Consider the following 16,096-nt stretch of genomic DNA (forward strand, 5'->3'; position numbering starts at 1 on the left):
GACAGATGGAGTCATATGGAGACAGAATGGAGACAGATGGAGACAGATGGAGTCATATGGAGACAGATGGAGACATATGGAGTCATATGGAGACAGATGGAGTCATATGGAGACAGATGGAGTCATATGGAGTCATATGGAGACAGATGGAGATAGATGGAGATAGATGGAGACAGATGGAGATAGATGGAGATAGAGCGCATTTGGAAAGTATTCAGACCCCTTGACGATTTCCACATTTTGTTACGTTACAGCCTTATTCTAAAATGTGTTAAATAGCACAACACCCCATAATGACAAAGAAAAAAACGTTTTTTAGAAGTTTTTGCTAATAAAAATAAATAAATACTGAAATAACACATTTCCATAAGTATTCAAGCCCTTTACTCAGTACTGTGTTGAAGCACCTTCGGCAGCGATTACAGCCTTGAGTCTTCTCGGGTATGACGCTACAAGCTTGGCACACCTGTATTTGGGGAGTTTCTCCCATTCTTCTCTGCAGATCATGTCAAGCTCTGTCAGGTTGGATGGGGAGTGTCGCTGCACAGCTATTTTCAGGTCTCTCCAGAATTGTTTTATTTATTTATTTTTGTTTTTATTTCACCTTTATTTAACCAGGTAGTCCAGTTGAGAACAAGTTCTCATTTGTAACTGCGACCTGGCCAAGATAAAGCATAGCAGTGTGAACAGACAACAGAGTTACACATGGAGTAAACAATAAACAAGTCAATAACATAGTAGAAAAAAATCTAAATATATTGTGTGCAACAGGCATGAGGAGGTAGGCAATAAATAGGTCAGAGGAGCGAATAATTACAATTTAGCAGATTAACACTGGAGTGATAAATGACCAGATGAACATGTGCAGGTAGAGATACTGGTGTGCAAAAGAGCAGAAAAGTAAATAAAATAAAAACAGTATGGGGATGAGGTAGATAGATTGGATGGGCTATTTACAGATGGACTATGTACAGCTGCAGCGATCGGTTAGCTGCTCAGATAGCAGATGTTTAAAGTTGGTGAGGGAGATAAAAGTCTGCAACTTCAGAGATTTTTGCAATTCGTTCCAGTCGCAGGCAGCAGAGAACTGGAGGGAAAGGCGGCCAAATGAGGTTTTGGCTTTAGGGTTCAAGTCCGGGCTCTGGCTGGGCCACTCAAAGACATTCAGAGATTTGCCCAAAAGCCACTCCTGTGTTGTCTTGGTTGTGTGTTTAGGATCACTGTCCTGTTGGAAGGTGAACCTTATTTCCTATCTGTCCACATCGGGTGTTTGGTCACCTCCCTGACCAAGGCTCTTCTCCCGATTGCTCAGTTTGTCCGGGCGGCCAGCTCTTGGAAGAGTCTTGGTGGTTCCAAACTTCTTCCATTTAAGAATGATGGATGCCACTGTGTTCTTGGGGACCTTCAATGCTGCAGATATTTTTTGGTACCCTTCCCCAGATCTGTGCCTCGACACAATCCTGTCTCGGAGCTCTACGGACAATTCCTTTGACTTCATGGCTTGGTTTTTGCTCTGCCATGCACTGTTAACCGTGGGACCTTATATAGACAGGTGTCATCATTTTGTAATTATGGGGTGTTGTGTGTAGATTGAGGAGGCTACGGGTTAGGGGCTAGAGAGTACTAGGGGGTAGGGGTTAGGGGCAAAGGCTTAGGTGCGAGGGGGTACTAAGGACTAGGGGGTGGGGGTTAGGGGTGAGGTGTTGGGGGTGAGGGGTTAGGGGTTAGGGGTGAGGGGTTAGGGGTGAGGGGTTGTCTGACAGTCCTACCTTTGGGTGAACCGTCAGTAGGTGTACCTCCTGACATATCTTCATCCAGTTCCTCCTCATCCTCATCACCCAGAGAGCTCTGTAGCCCCTCCCCTTCCCCCAAGGCTGGCGCATCTGTCACATGGCTCAGCTCTGCCGATAACGTCACCGCGGATCCCAGGACACCTAAAGCGCTAACAACTACAACCAGACCACACCAGTCAAACACAGAGCACTGAAACTACAACCAGACCACACCAGTCAAACACAGAGCACTGAAACTACAACCAGACCACACCAGTCAAACACAGAGCACTGAAACTACAACCAGACCACACCAGTCAAACACAGAGCACTGAAACTACAACCAGACCACACCAGTCAATCACAGAGCACTGAAACTACAACCAGGCCACACCAGTCAAACACAGAGCACTGAAACTACAACCAGACCACACCAGTCAAACACAGAGCACTGAAACTACAACCAGACCACTCCAGTCAATCACAGAGCACTGAATCTACAAACAGACCATACCAGTCAAACACAGAGTACTGAAAACTACAACCAGAACACACCAATCATACATATCAATCAAGACTGCAAGCAGACCAAACTGGTCACACACAGAGCAGTGGAGACTACAACCCAATAGCACATGCAGAATACTAGAGCACTCAATACTTCAATAAGATTAGCATATGGTACATCACACAGCTGGTTTCTGACAAGTCATAACAGGTTGTGAAACATCTCTCTCTCTCTCTCTCTCTCTCTCTCTCTCTCTCTCTCTCTCTCTCTCTCTCTCTCTCTGTTTCTCTCTCTCTGTCTCTCTCTCTCTGTCTCTCTCTCTCTGTCTCTCTCTCTCTCTCTCTCTCTCTCTCTCTCTAAAGTGAACAGTAAACATTACACTCACATCAGTTTCAAATCAATAGACACATTTCAAAATGTCCTATTATGGCTATGTACAGTGTTATAATGATGGGCAATTCATTAATAGTCTCATCTCATGAAGTGAACAGCAAAAAAAGTCAGAAAAACAAAGTAACAGGGCACTGTACTGATAGATGCACACAGACACACTACATGATCTTGTTTTTAAATGTATGTAAACTGCAAAGTCTTTTTTTCTGTAATGTCTAACTAACTGGCGCCGGCTAATGGGGATTCTAATCATCCGAAATATCCATCTCTCCACTCCATCCCTGTAGGCTTCTTCCCTCTAAACACATCTCTCAGTCTGTCTGTCTCTGTAGGCTACTTCCCTCTAAACACATCTCTCTGTCTCTCTGTCTGTCTGTCTCTGTAGGCTACTTTCCTCTAAACACATCTCTCTGTCTGTCTGTCTGTTTGTCCCTGTAGGCTACTTCCCTCGAAACACATCTCTCTGTCTGTCTGTCTCTGTAGGCTACTTCCCTCTAAACACATCTCTCTGTCTGTCTGTCTCTGTAGGCTACTTCCCTCTAAACACATCACTCTGTCTGTCTGTCTGTCTGTCTCTGTAGGCTACTTCCCTCTAAACACATCTCTCTGTCTGTCTGTCTCTGTAGGCTACTTCCCTCTAAACACATCACTCTGTCTGTCTGTCCCTGTAGGCTACTTCCCTCTAAACACATCTCTCTGTCTGTCTGTCTCTGTAGGCTACTTCCCTCTAAACACATCTCTCTGTCTGTCTGTCTGTCTCTGTAGGCTACTTCCCTCTAAACACATCTCTCTGTCTGTCTGTCTCTGTAGGCTACTTCCCTCTAAACACATCACTCTGTCTGTCTGTCTCTGTAGGCTACATCCCTCTAAACACATCTCTCTGTCTGTCTGTCTCTGTAGGCTACTTCCCTCTAAACACATCTCTCTGTCTGTCTGTCTCTGTAGGCTACTTCCCTCTAAACACATCTCTCTGTCTGTCTGTCTGTCTCTGTAGGCTACTTCCCTCTAAACACATCTCTCTGTCTGTCTGTCTCTGTAGGCTACTTCCCTCTAAACACATCTCTCTGTCTGTCTGTCTCTGTAGGCTACTTCCCTCTAAACACATCACTCTGTCTGTCTGTCTCTGTAGGCTACTTCCCTCTAAACACATCTCTCTGTCTGTCTGTCTCTGTAGGCTACTTCCCTCTAAACACATCACTCTGTCTGTCTGTCTCTGTAGGCTACTTCCCTCTAAACACATCTCTCTGTCTGTCTGTCTGTCTCTGTAGGCTACTTCCCTCTAAACACATCTCTCTGTCTGTGTCTGTCTGTCTGTCTGTCCCTGTAGGCTACTTCCCTCTAAACACATCTCTCTGTCTGTCTGTCCCTGTAGGCTACTTCCCTCTAAACACATCTCTCTGTCTGTCTGTCTGTCTGCCTGTCCCTGTAGGCTACTTCCCTCTAAACACATCTGTCTGTCTGTCTGTCTGTCTGTCTGTCTGTCTGTCTGTCTGTCTGTCTGTCTGTCTGTCTGTCTGTCTGTCTGTCTGTCTGTCTGTCCCTGTAGGCTACTTCCCTCTAAACACAACTCTCTGTCTGTCTGTCTGTCTGTCTGTCTGTCTGTCTGTCTGTCTGTCCCTATAGGCTACTTCCCAACACATCAAATGATCGTACAAGCCCAGACTACTTACCCAAACACAGCAGAGAGGAGAGAATGAGAGTGTTCATGTCCTAATAGTGTGTGTATTCTGTCCTGAGTGAGACTAGTCCTGCTCTGCCTCGGCTTCCTCTTCCTCCTCAGCGGTTGGGTGGCGGCTCTTATAGACAATGCCTCAGGAGACGGGGGGGGGTGTTTATGTGTGTGTGTGTGTGTGTGTGCTAGTAGTGTAATGATTAACTTGCCCAGCCTTAGGGGATGTATTTAATGCATGTCACGTTCTTATTTTCTTTGACACATCTGTCGATCATAATAACAACGAGTGAGAGTGAGATCCTCACACTGTGTTCAGTAACAGTCAACATCAACCAGGTCACCTGTGATACATGTCAGTCGTCCTGAGGACGTTGGGAGATGACGTGAAAACCTGCCACTAGGGGCAACAGTGAGCGCTGTTACTTTTTGGGTAGGTTTTGATAGGGCGTTTGCCTCTGATTCCAAAGGTTGGAAGTTCAAATCTAGCGATAGAAAGTTGCAATTTTTGTTTTAAGCCTATCCCAAACCTTAACCATTCTGAGTTAATGCCTAAAACTATCCTTAAAAGATTTGGAGTTAAGGCCTAAAACTAACCTTAAAATATTTGGAGTTAAGGCCTAAAACTATCCTTAAAAGATTTGGAGTTAATGCCTAAAACTAACCTTAAAAGATTTGGAGTTAATGCCTAAAACTAACCTTAAAAGATTTGGAGTTAAGGCCTAAAACTAACCTTAAAATATTTGGAGTTAAGGCCTAAAACTAACCTTAAAATATTTGGAGTTAATGCCTAAAACTAACCTTAAAAGATTTGGAGTTAAGGCCTAAAACTAACCTTAAAAGATTTGGAGTTAAGGCCTAAAACTAACCTTAAAAGATTTGGAGTTAAGGCCTAAAACTAACCTTAAAAGATTTGGAGTTAATGCCTAAAACTAACCTTAAAAGATTTGGAGTTAATGCCTAAAACTAACCTTAAAAGATTTGGAGTTAAGGCCTAAAACTAACCTTAAAAGATTTGGAGTTAAGGCCTAAAACTAACCTTAAAAGATTTGGAGTTAAGGCCTAAAACTAACCTTAAAAGATTTGGAGTTAAGGCCTAAAACTAACCTTAAAAGATTTGGAGTTAAGGCCTAAAACTAACCTTAAAAGATTTGGAGTTAAGGCCTAAAACTAACCTTAAAAGATTTGGAGTTAAGGCCTAAAACTAACCTTAAAAGATTTGGAGTTAATGCCTAAAACTAACCTTAAAAGATTTGGAGTTAAGGCCTAAAACTAACCTTAAAAGATTTGGAGTTAAGGCCTAAAACTAACCTTAAAAGATTTGGAGTTAAGGCCTAAAACTAACTTTAAAAGATTTGGAGTTAAGGCCTAAAACTAACCTTAAAAGATTTGGAGTTAAGGCCTAAAACTAACCTTAAAAGATTTGGAGTTAAGGCCTAAATTTGACGTTTGAGAAACACAGATAAGCGTCTATCTGTGAAAGCTAGTTGGTCAACACACACACACACACACACACACACACACACACACACACACACACACACACACACACACACATACACACACACACACACGCACACACGCACACACACACACACACACACACACACGCACGCACACGCACACACACGGACAAACACTAATGGATGTATTCTGTCCAGTCACTACACGTCATTAACGCACTCAAAAAAAGTGTACACTTTCATTCATGTTCCTACCTCCGACCCTCTCCCTTGATCTTCATATTTGCTGAGGGTCAGGCCCTGTTAATACAGCCATAAAAGACTTAACAACCGCTGAATAAACTCTGCACACACACACAACACACACACCCTGCTGTGACACACAGATCCCAACACACACCTCCTAGCATGGTTGCCAGGGTGATGTTGTCGAGGTCAGAGAAGAGTCGTAGTGTTGTAGTATTGTTAGGACTATTGAAAGTTGTTTGATGACTCAGTAGGAATGTATTGTATCCCAATATTCCAATATCCCAATATCCCAATATTCCAATATCCCAAAATCCCAATATTCCAATATTCCAATATCCCAATATTCCAATATCCCAATATTCCAATATTCCAATATCCCAATATTCCAATATCCCAATATTCCAATATTCCAATATCCCAATATTCCAATATCCCAATATCCCAATATTCCAATATCCCAATATCCCAATATTCTACCGTACATGGTGTTGATCTTTTGCAGAACATTCCCATTCAACACATTTGGTTCCATTGAAGTTGTAGGGATGTGTGTTTTTGGTTTCCCATTGGTTCTGGGAACGAAGCCATAAGGTTATTGACCGGTTCCTCACCTGTTCTGGGGAATAGTAATTGTATAGTTGCAGGGAGGTTCTGAGAACGTCTTACTATGGTTCCATTAAAGTTTTCCTAGAAGGTTTTATTTGTTTTTTTTTTAAATACTTTCCTAAAGTTTTCACTGAATGTTTAGGGAAGACTTTTTAATAATATTTAATATTTTATTTATTAATATTTAACTTCTAGCTTATTTAGGGTTAGCTTTTTTCATTTTTTTTTTTTTTTTTACTCCAAGTGCAAATAGCACACATAGAAATTCATTTCCTTAGGTGTTAATCATGCAAAAAAAAAAAGTATTTTTTTTTATTGTGACAAGGCATCAGTGAGATTTAAGTTTATAATCTTGTGTTCTCTATCCATGGAATTAGTCCACTGTGTCACCAGGATGGAGTTAGCATGTCCTGTTCTAACGTATACAAAACTGTTCATTTCAGTCAATACAAACAGACCCCATTTCAAAGGAAACCACCGCTCATTAAGATCCGGTGTGACCAATTAGTGGGCGTGGCAAACACAGCTGAACACACTTCACAAGATAGAGCTTAGAGAGAGTTTTGTTGATGCTGAGAATGGAATGTATATGTTTTTAGATGACGTTCCTGGAATGTTCTCTGGGCGTTACTAAAGTTTTATTGTGTTTTTTTTAATGAAATGTTTTCTTAACATTCTCGGAACAATTGGAGAGCATGACTAAACAGATCCATGAGGAAAGCTGTAGGAAAAGTTATGCTGAAATCCTGAAATTCCCACAGAACGTAATTTCGGAGAATTCCAAATGTCAAACCCAGTTGGAGAACGTTTCTACAACATTACCAGCACCATTCCCTCACCAAGCTCTAAGGTTCTTAGAACGTTATGTGTTAGCTGGGTTATGTGCAAAAACCAGTTGGAGAACGTTTCTACAACATTACCAGCACCATTCCCTCACCAAGCTCTAAGGTTCTCAGAACGTTATGTGTTAGCTGGGTTATGTGCAAAAACCAGTTGGAGAACGTTTCTACAACATTACCAGCACCATTCCCTCACCAAGCTCTAAGGTTCTCTGAACGTTGTGTGTTAGCTGGGTTATGTGCAAAATGTTGGTAAGTAGGATGAAGATTTCTTTCATGTAACCCGCAGAGAGGGTGTGGATATATTACCTGGTTGTTTCTTCATCTTCTGTCGGTTACAACGTTATACCTTTCCAAAGCGGTCCCAACATGTTATTGAAACGTTCATGTAACAATATGAGATTTTAATGTTAGGACCTTTAAGGGCAGGGCTGAGATAGGGGAATACTGCTGGGTTTGGTTTTTGTGTTAAATGGTGACATACAGGTAATAGAGAGGGTGTGAATACTTTTTTATCTTTACGTGTGTCTGTCTGATCTGTTTTCCACCATTCATTTCTCGGTGGAGTCCAATGAAATCCTGGTGTATACTGTAGAACCTCCAGAATGTTTGTAATGCAGGAGTCCAATGGAATCCTGGTGTATACTGTAGAACCTCCAGAATGTTTGTAATGCAGGAGTCCAATGGAATCCTGGTGTATACTGTAGAACCTCCAGAATGTTTGTAATGCAGGAGTCGAATGGAATCCTGGTGTATACTGTAGAACCTCCAGAATGTTTGTAATGCAGGAGTCCAATGGAATCCTGGTGTATACTGTAGAACCTCCAGAATGTTTGTAACGCAGGAGTCTAATGGAATCCTGGTGTATACTGTAGAACCTCCAGAATGTTTGTAATGCAGGAGTCCAATGGAATCCTGGTGTATACTGTAGAACCTCCAGAATGTTTGTAATGCAGGAGTCCAATGGAATCCTGGTGTATACTGTAGAACCTCCAGAATGTTTGTAATGCAGGAGTCCAATGGAATCCTGGTGTATACTCTAGAACCTCCAGAATGTTTGTAATGCAGGAGTCTAATGGAATCATGGTGTATACTGTAGAACCTCCAGAATGTTTGCAATGCAGGAGTCTAATGGAATCCTGGTGGATACTGTAGAACCTCCAGAATGTTTGCAATGCAGAATGCCTTCCACAGTGTGACATGGATAGTTGCTTGTTTATAGGGGAGCCTTGACAGAGTTTTCACCAACCTTCGCCAAGGAATGTTAGGAATACCTGGCATGCCATTTTGGGAAAGGTCAGAGACACTTGCTTAGTGGAAACTATGACAGGAGTCTGGAGAATACAAACTATAACAGCATAACATCATCATACTGGATGTAGTTATTAGCTTCAGTACTACCCAGTAACAGAGACCTAGAGATCTTTAACGGCATGCTCTCATACAGAAAGTACTTCAGCTACAAGTTACCATAGACCTTAATATTGTAAAAGTCCAGTCATTTCTGGGTAACCATTAAGTACCTTACTGTGATTAAAAAAAAATTAAACTGGTCAAAATATTTAAAAAATAAAAATAGCATCTTAGCGAAAAGCAATTTCTCAAGCAAGAATTTTGGTAGGATTGTCTGGGACTGTTCTGAGTGGGGAGGGCTGAGAACTGAAAAAAAACTGAGTTGTTATTATTGGTTTGCAACTCTCTTCTTAATTGTTCTTTTATCTAATTTATCGCCAGGTGATGTCACAACACGAAGGCTAAACTCCGTCCCACCAAAAACAGTCTTTTCAAACAGCTTTCACACTAAAAGAACATAATCGTAATTTTCACAAATTTCACATTATTACTCCAACTTTAAAAAAATGTTTTTATTGTTTTATTTAACCAGGTTAGTCCACTCAGTAACTTGACCATTTTCCAGGGAGTTCTGGGTTCAGTGCATTAGATAAATCATGTTATTTATTGTGACGTTGTGACACATTTACAAATATTAGTTATGACACATTTCCTGTATTGTATGGGAGACATAAACTCAACACACCCACACATCGATGTGTCATATCTAGATCCGGGCTGCAGCATTCCACAGTACGCCAGTAAAATGCTAATCCCATCATCAGACTAGGATGAAGAAAAGCTTTTGCATACAGGACATGTTTCGAAATCCAAGTTTTACCCATCTTTTTAATGTATGAATGTGCTCGACATTGTGCAGGTCTGTCTGTCTGTCTGTCTGTCTGTGTGTGTCTGTCTGTCTGTGTTTCTGTTCAACCTAACACAAATGTCTGGTTCATCTTCAAGCAGACTGCGTTCCAGAGAGTTGATCGTTCTGTTTCTCAAGACTGATGACGGTTATTCACAGAGACAATGTTTCTAACACTTGGGATTCAGGGGCATTAAAACCAGATTAAAAGATCGAGCTGCAGAGGTTGGATCAAAGTCGGCTGCCTGCCGATTCAGTATGCATGCGATGCGGTCACGCAGTGAACCTGAAAGGACCTGTGCTAACTAACTCTGCAGCAGTAGTTGACTGCAAGTGTGCCTTAAATACGATGGGAGACAGAGAGCTGGTTTCAAGCGCAGGGTGCAGCAGGTGTTTATTAGTGAAGGACCACAGGAGGAGGCAGGTTGCTGGGTCCAGGGGCAGGCAGAAGGTCATACACAGGAGGAGGCAGGTTGCTGGGTCCAGGGGCAGGCAGAAGGTCATACACAGGAGGAGGCAGGTAGCTGGGTCCAGGGGCAGGCAGTAGGTCATACACAGGAGGAGGCAGGTAGCTGGGTCCAGGGGCAGGCAGAAGGTCATACACAGGAGGAGGCAGGTAGCTGGGTCCAGGGGCAGGCAGAAGGTCATACACAGGAGGAGGCAGGTAGCTGGGTCCAGGGGCAGGAAGAAGGTCATACACAGGAGGAGGCAGGTAGCTGGGTCCAGGGGCAGGCAGTAGGTCATACACAGGAGGAGGCAGGTAGCTGGGTCCAGGGGCAGGCAGAAGGTCATACACAGGAGGAGGCAGGTAGCTGGGTCCAGAGGGGCAGGCAGAAGGTCATACACAGGAGGAGGCAGGTAGCTGGGTCCAGGGGCAGGCAGAAGGTCATACACAGGAGGAGGCAGGTAGCTGGGTCCAGGGGCAGGCAGTAGGTCATACACAGGAGGAGGCAGGTAGCTGGGTCCAGGGGCAGGCAGAAGGTCATACACAGGAGGAGGCAGGTAGCTGGGTCCAGAGGGGCAGGCAGAAGGTCATACACAGGAGGAGGCAGGTAGCTGGGTCCAGGGGCAGGCAGAAGGTCATACACAGGAGGAGGCAGGTAGCTGGGTCCAGGGGCAGGCAGTAGGTCATACACAGGAGGAGGCAGGTAGCTGGGTCCAGGGGCAGGCAGAAGGTCATACACAGGAGGAGGCAGGTAGCTGGGTCCAGGGGCAGGCAGAAGGTCATACACAGGAGGAGGCAGGTAGCTGGGTCCAGGGGCAGGCAGTAGGTCATACACAGGAGGAGGCAGGTAGCTGGGTCCAGGGGCAGGCAGTAGGTCATACACAGGAGGAGGCAGGTAGCTGGGTCCAGGGGCAGGCAGAAGGTCATACACAGGAGGAGGCAGGTAGCTGGGTCCAGAGGGGCAGGCAGAAGGTCATACACAGGAGGAGGCAGGTAGCTGGGTCCAGGGGCAGGCAGAAGGTCATACACAGGAGGAGGCAGGTAGCTGGGTCCAGGGGCAGGCAGTAGGTCATACACAGGAGGAGGCAGGTAGCTGGGTCCAGGGGCAGGCAGTAGGTCATACACAGGAGGAGGCAGGTAGCTGGGTCCAGGGGCAGGCAGAAGATCATACACAGGAGGAGGCAGGTAGCTGGGTCCAGGGGCAGGCAGAAGGTCATACACAGGAGGAGGCAGGTAGCTGGGTCCAGGGGCAGGCAGAAGATCATACACAGGAGGAGGCAGCTTGCTGGGTCCAGGGGCAGGCAGAAGGTCATACACAGGAGGAGGCAGGTAGCTGGGTCCAGGGGCAGGCAGAAGGTCATACACAGGAGGAGGCAGGTAGCTGGGTCCAGGGGCAGGCAGAAGGTCATACACAGGAGGAGGCAGGTAGCTGGGTCCAGGGGCAGGCAGTAGGTCATACACAGGAGGAGGCAGGTAGCTGGGTCCAGGGGCAGGCAGAAGGTCATACACAGGAGGAGGCAGGTAGCTGGGTCCAGAGGGGCAGGCAGAAGGTCATACACAGGAGGAGGCAGGTAGCTGGGTCCAGGGGCAGGCAGAAGGTCATACACAGGAGGAGGCAGGTAGCTGGGTCCAGGGGCAGGCAGTAGGTCATACACAGGAGGAGGCAGGTAGCTGGGTCCAGGGGCAGGCAGAAGGTCATACACAGGAGGAGGCAGGTAGCTGGGTCCAGGGGCAGGCAGAAGGTCATACACAGGAGGAGGCAGGTAGCTGGGTCCAGGGGCAGGCAGTAGGTCATACACAGGAGGAGGCAGGTAGCTGGGTCCAGGGGCAGGCAGTAGGTCATACACAGGAGGAGGCAGGTAGCTGGGTCCAGGGGCAGGCAGAAGGTCATACACAGGAGGAGGCAGGTAGCTGGGTCCAGAGGGGCAGGCAGAAGGTCATACACAGGAGGAGGCAGGTAGCTGGGTCCAGGGGCAGGCAGAAGGTCATACACAGGAGGAGGCAGGTAGCTGGGTCCAGGGGCAGGCAGTAGGTCATACACAGGAGGAGGCAGGTAGCTGGGTCCAGGGGCAGGCAGTAGGTCATACACAGGAGGAGGCAGGTAGCTGGGTCCAGGGGCAGGCAGAAGATCATACACAGGAGGAGGCAGGTAGCTGGGTCCAGGGGCAGGCAGAAGGTCATACACAGGAGGAGGCAGGTAGCTGGGTCCAGGGGCAGGCAGAAGATCATACACAGGAGGAGGCAGCTTGCTGGGTCCAGGGGCAGGCAGAAGGTCATACACAGGAGGAGGCAGGTAGCTGGGTCCAGGGGCAGGCAGAAGGTCATACACAGGAGGAGGCAGGTAGCTGGGTCCAGGGGCAGGCAGAAGGTCATACACAGGAGGAGGCAGGTAGCTGGGTCCAGGGGCAGACAGTAGGTCATACACAGGAGGAGGTAGGTAGCTGGGTCCAGGGGCAGGCAGAAGGTCATACACAGGAGGAGGCAGGTAGCTGGGTCCAGGGGCAGACAGTAGGTCATACACAGGAGGAGGTAGGTAGCTGGGTCCAGGGGCAGGCAGAAGGTCATACACAGGAGGAGGCAGGTAGCTGGGTCCAGGGGCAGGCAGTAGGTCATAAACAGGAGGAGGCAGGTAGCTGGGTCCAGGGGCAGGCAGAAGGTCATGCACAGGAGGAGGCAGGTAGCTGGGTCCAGGGGCAGGCAGAAGGTCATACACAGGAGGAGGCAGGTAGCTGGGTCCAGGGGCAGGCAGAAGATCATACACAGGAGGAGGCAGGTTGCTGGGTCCAGGGGCAGGCAGAAGGTCATACACAGGAGGAGGCAGGTAGCTGGGTCCAGGGGCAGGCAGAAGGTCACACACAGGAGGAGGCAGGTAGTTGGGTCCAGGGGCAGGCAGAAGGTCATACACAGGAGGAGGCAGGTAGCTGGGTCCAGGGGCAGGCAGAAGGTCATACACAGGAGGAGGCAGGTAGCTGGGTCCAGGAGCAGGCAGAAGGTCATACACAGGAGGAGGCAGGTAGCTGGATCCAGGGGCAGGCAGAAGGTCATACACAGGAGGAGGCAGGTAGCTGGATCCAGGGGCAGGCAGAAGGTCATACACAGGAGGAGGCAGGTAGCTGGGTCCAGGGGCAGGCAGAAGGTCACACACAGGAGGAGGCAGGTAGCTGGGTCCAGGGGCAGGCAGAAGGTCACACACAGGAGGAGGCAGGTAGTTGGGTCCAGGGGCAGGCAGAAGGTCATGCACAGGAGGAGGCAGGTAGCTGGGTCCAGGGGCAGGCAGAAGGTCACACACAGGAGGAGGCAGATAGTTGGGTCCAGGGGCAGGCAGAAGGTCATACACAGGAGGAGGCAGGTAGCTGGGTCCAGGGGCAGGCAGAAGGTCATACACAGGAGGAGGCAGGTAGTTGGGTCCAGGGGCAGGCAGAAGGTCATACACAGAAGGAGGCAGGTAGCTGAGTCCAGGGGCAGGCAGAAGGTCATACACAGGAGGAGGCAGGTAGCTCGGTCCAGGGGCAGGCAGAAGGTCATACACAGGAGGAGGCAGGTAGCTGGATCCAGGGGCAGGCAGAAGGTCATACACAGGAGGAGGCAGGTAGCTGGATCCAGGGGCAGGCAGAAGGTCACACACAGGAGGAGGCAGGTAGTTGGGTCCAGGGGCAGGCAGAAGGTCATACACAGGAGGAAGCAGTAGCTGGGTCCAGGGGCAGGCAGAAGGTCATACACAGGAGGAGGCAGGTAGCTGGGTCCAGGGGCAGGCAGAAGGTCATACACAGGAGGAGGCAGGTAGCTGGGTCCAGGGGCAGGCAGAAGGTCATACACAGGAGGAGGCAGGTAGCTGGGTCCAGGGGCAGGCAGAAGGTCACACACAGGAGGAGGCAGGTAGATGGGTCCAGGGGCAGGCAGAAGGTCACACACAGGAGGAGGCAGGTATTTGGGTCCAGGGGCAGGCAGAAGGTCACACACAGGAGGAGGCAGGTAGCTGGGTCCAGGGGCAGGCAGAAGGTCATACACAGGAGGAGGCAGGTAGCTGGGTCCAGGGGCAGGCAGAATGTCACACACAGGGGGAGGCAGGTAGCTGGGTCCAGGGGCAGGCAGAAGGTCATACACAGGAGGAGGCAGGTAGCTGGGTCCAGGGGCAGGCAGAAGGTCATACACAGGAGGAGGCAGGTAGCTGGGTCCAGGGGCAGGCAGAAGGTCATACACAGGAGGAGGCAGGTAGCTGGGTCCAGGGGCAGGCAGAAGGTCACCCACAGGAGGAGGCAGGTAGCTGGGTCCAGGGGCAGGCAGAAGGTCATACACAGGAGGAGGCAGGTAGCTGGGTCCAGGGGCAGGCAGTAGGTCATACACAGGAGGAGGCAGGTAGCTGGGTCCAGGGGCAGGCAGAAGGTCATACACAGGAGGAGGCAGGTAGCTGGGTCCAGGGGCAGGCAGAAGGTCATACACAGGAGGAGGCAGGTAGCTGGGTCCAGGGGCAGGCAGTAGGTCATACACAGGAGGAGGCAGGTAGCTGGGTCCAGGGGCAGGCAGTAGGTCATACACAGGAGGAGGCAGGTAGCTGGGTCCAGGGGCAGGCAGAAGGTCATACACAGGAGGAGGCAGGTAGCTGGGTCCAGAGGGGCAGGCAGAAGGTCATACACAGGAGGAGGCAGGTAGCTGGGTCCAGGGGCAGGCAGAAGGTCATACACAGGAGGAGGCAGGTAGCTGGGTCCAGGGGCAGGCAGTAGGTCATACACAGGAGGAGGCAGGTAGCTGGGTCCAGGGGCAGGCAGTAGGTCATACACAGGAGGAGGCAGGTAGCTGGGTCCAGGGGCAGGCAGAAGATCATACACAGGAGGAGGCAGGTAGCTGGGTCCAGGGGCAGGCAGAAGGTCATACACAGGAGGAGGCAGGTAGCTGGGTCCAGGGGCAGGCAGAAGATCATACACAGGAGGAGGCAGCTTGCTGGGTCCAGGGGCAGGCAGAAGGTCATACACAGGAGGAGGCAGGTAGCTGGGTCCAGGGGCAGGCAGAAGGTCATACACAGGAGGAGGCAGGTAGCTGGGTCCAGGGGCAGGCAGAAGGTCATACACAGGAGGAGGCAGGTAGCTGGGTCCAGGGGCAGACAGTAGGTCATACACAGGAGGAGGTAGGTAGCTGGGTCCAGGGGCAGGCAGAAGGTCATACACAGGAGGAGGCAGGTAGCTGGGTCCAGGGGCAGACAGTAGGTCATACACAGGAGGAGGTAGGTAGCTGGGTCCAGGGGCAGGCAGAAGGTCATACACAGGAGGAGGCAGGTAGCTGGGTCCAGGGGCAGGCAGTAGGTCATAAACAGGAGGAGGCAGGTAGCTGGGTCCAGGGGCAGGCAGAAGGTCATACACAGGAGGAGGCAGGTAGCTGGGTCCAGGGGCAGGCAGAAGGTCATACACAGGAGGAGGCAGGTAGCTGGGTCCAGGGGCAGGCAGAAGATCATACACAGGAGGAGGCAGGTTGCTGGGTCCAGGGGCAGGCAGAAGGTCATACACAGGAGGAGGCAGGTAGCTGGGTCCAGGGGCAGGCAGAAGGTCACACACAGGAGGAGGCAGGTAGTTGGGTCCAGGGGCAGGCAGAAGGTCATACACAGGAGGAGGCAGGTAGCTGGGTCCAGGGGCAGGCAGAAGGTCATACACAGGAGGAGGCAGGTAGCTGGGTCCAGGAGCAGGCAGAAGGTCATACACAGGAGGAGGCAGGTAGCTGGATCCAGGGGCAGGCAGAAGGTCATACACAGGAGGAGGCAGGTAGCTGGATCCAGGGGCAGGCAGAAGGTCATACACAGGAGGAGGCAGGTAGCTGGGTCCAGGGGCAGGCAGAAGGTCACACACAGGAGGAGGCAGGTAGCTGGGTCCAGGGGCAGGCAGAAGGTCACACACAGGAGGAGGCAGGTAGTTGGGTCCAGGGGCAGGCAGAAGGTCATGCACAGGAGGAGGCAGGTAGCTGGGT

The 16,096-nt window shown here is 49.3% G+C and overlaps 1 protein-coding gene across 1 annotated transcript in view; it reads right to left on the reverse strand.

Moving 5' to 3' along the window:
• Positions 1–4,453, reverse strand: part of areg (amphiregulin) — a 17,332-nt gene extending 12,879 nt beyond the window's left edge. The window contains exons 1-2 of the mRNA XM_036936479.1: positions 4,344–4,453; positions 1,770–1,949 (exon numbers count right to left, since the gene is read on the reverse strand). Of these exons, the coding sequence (XP_036792374.1) occupies positions 1,770–1,949; positions 4,344–4,380 (217 nt within the window). The 5' untranslated portion in view covers positions 4,381–4,453. The remainder of the gene's footprint in view (positions 1–1,769; positions 1,950–4,343) is intronic.
• Positions 4,454–16,096: the final 11,643 nt, after the last annotated feature.

Source organism: Oncorhynchus mykiss, chromosome 11 (genome assembly GCF_013265735.2).
Source record: "Oncorhynchus mykiss isolate Arlee chromosome 11, USDA_OmykA_1.1, whole genome shotgun sequence".
Taxonomy (NCBI): domain Eukaryota; kingdom Metazoa; phylum Chordata; class Actinopteri; order Salmoniformes; family Salmonidae; genus Oncorhynchus; species Oncorhynchus mykiss.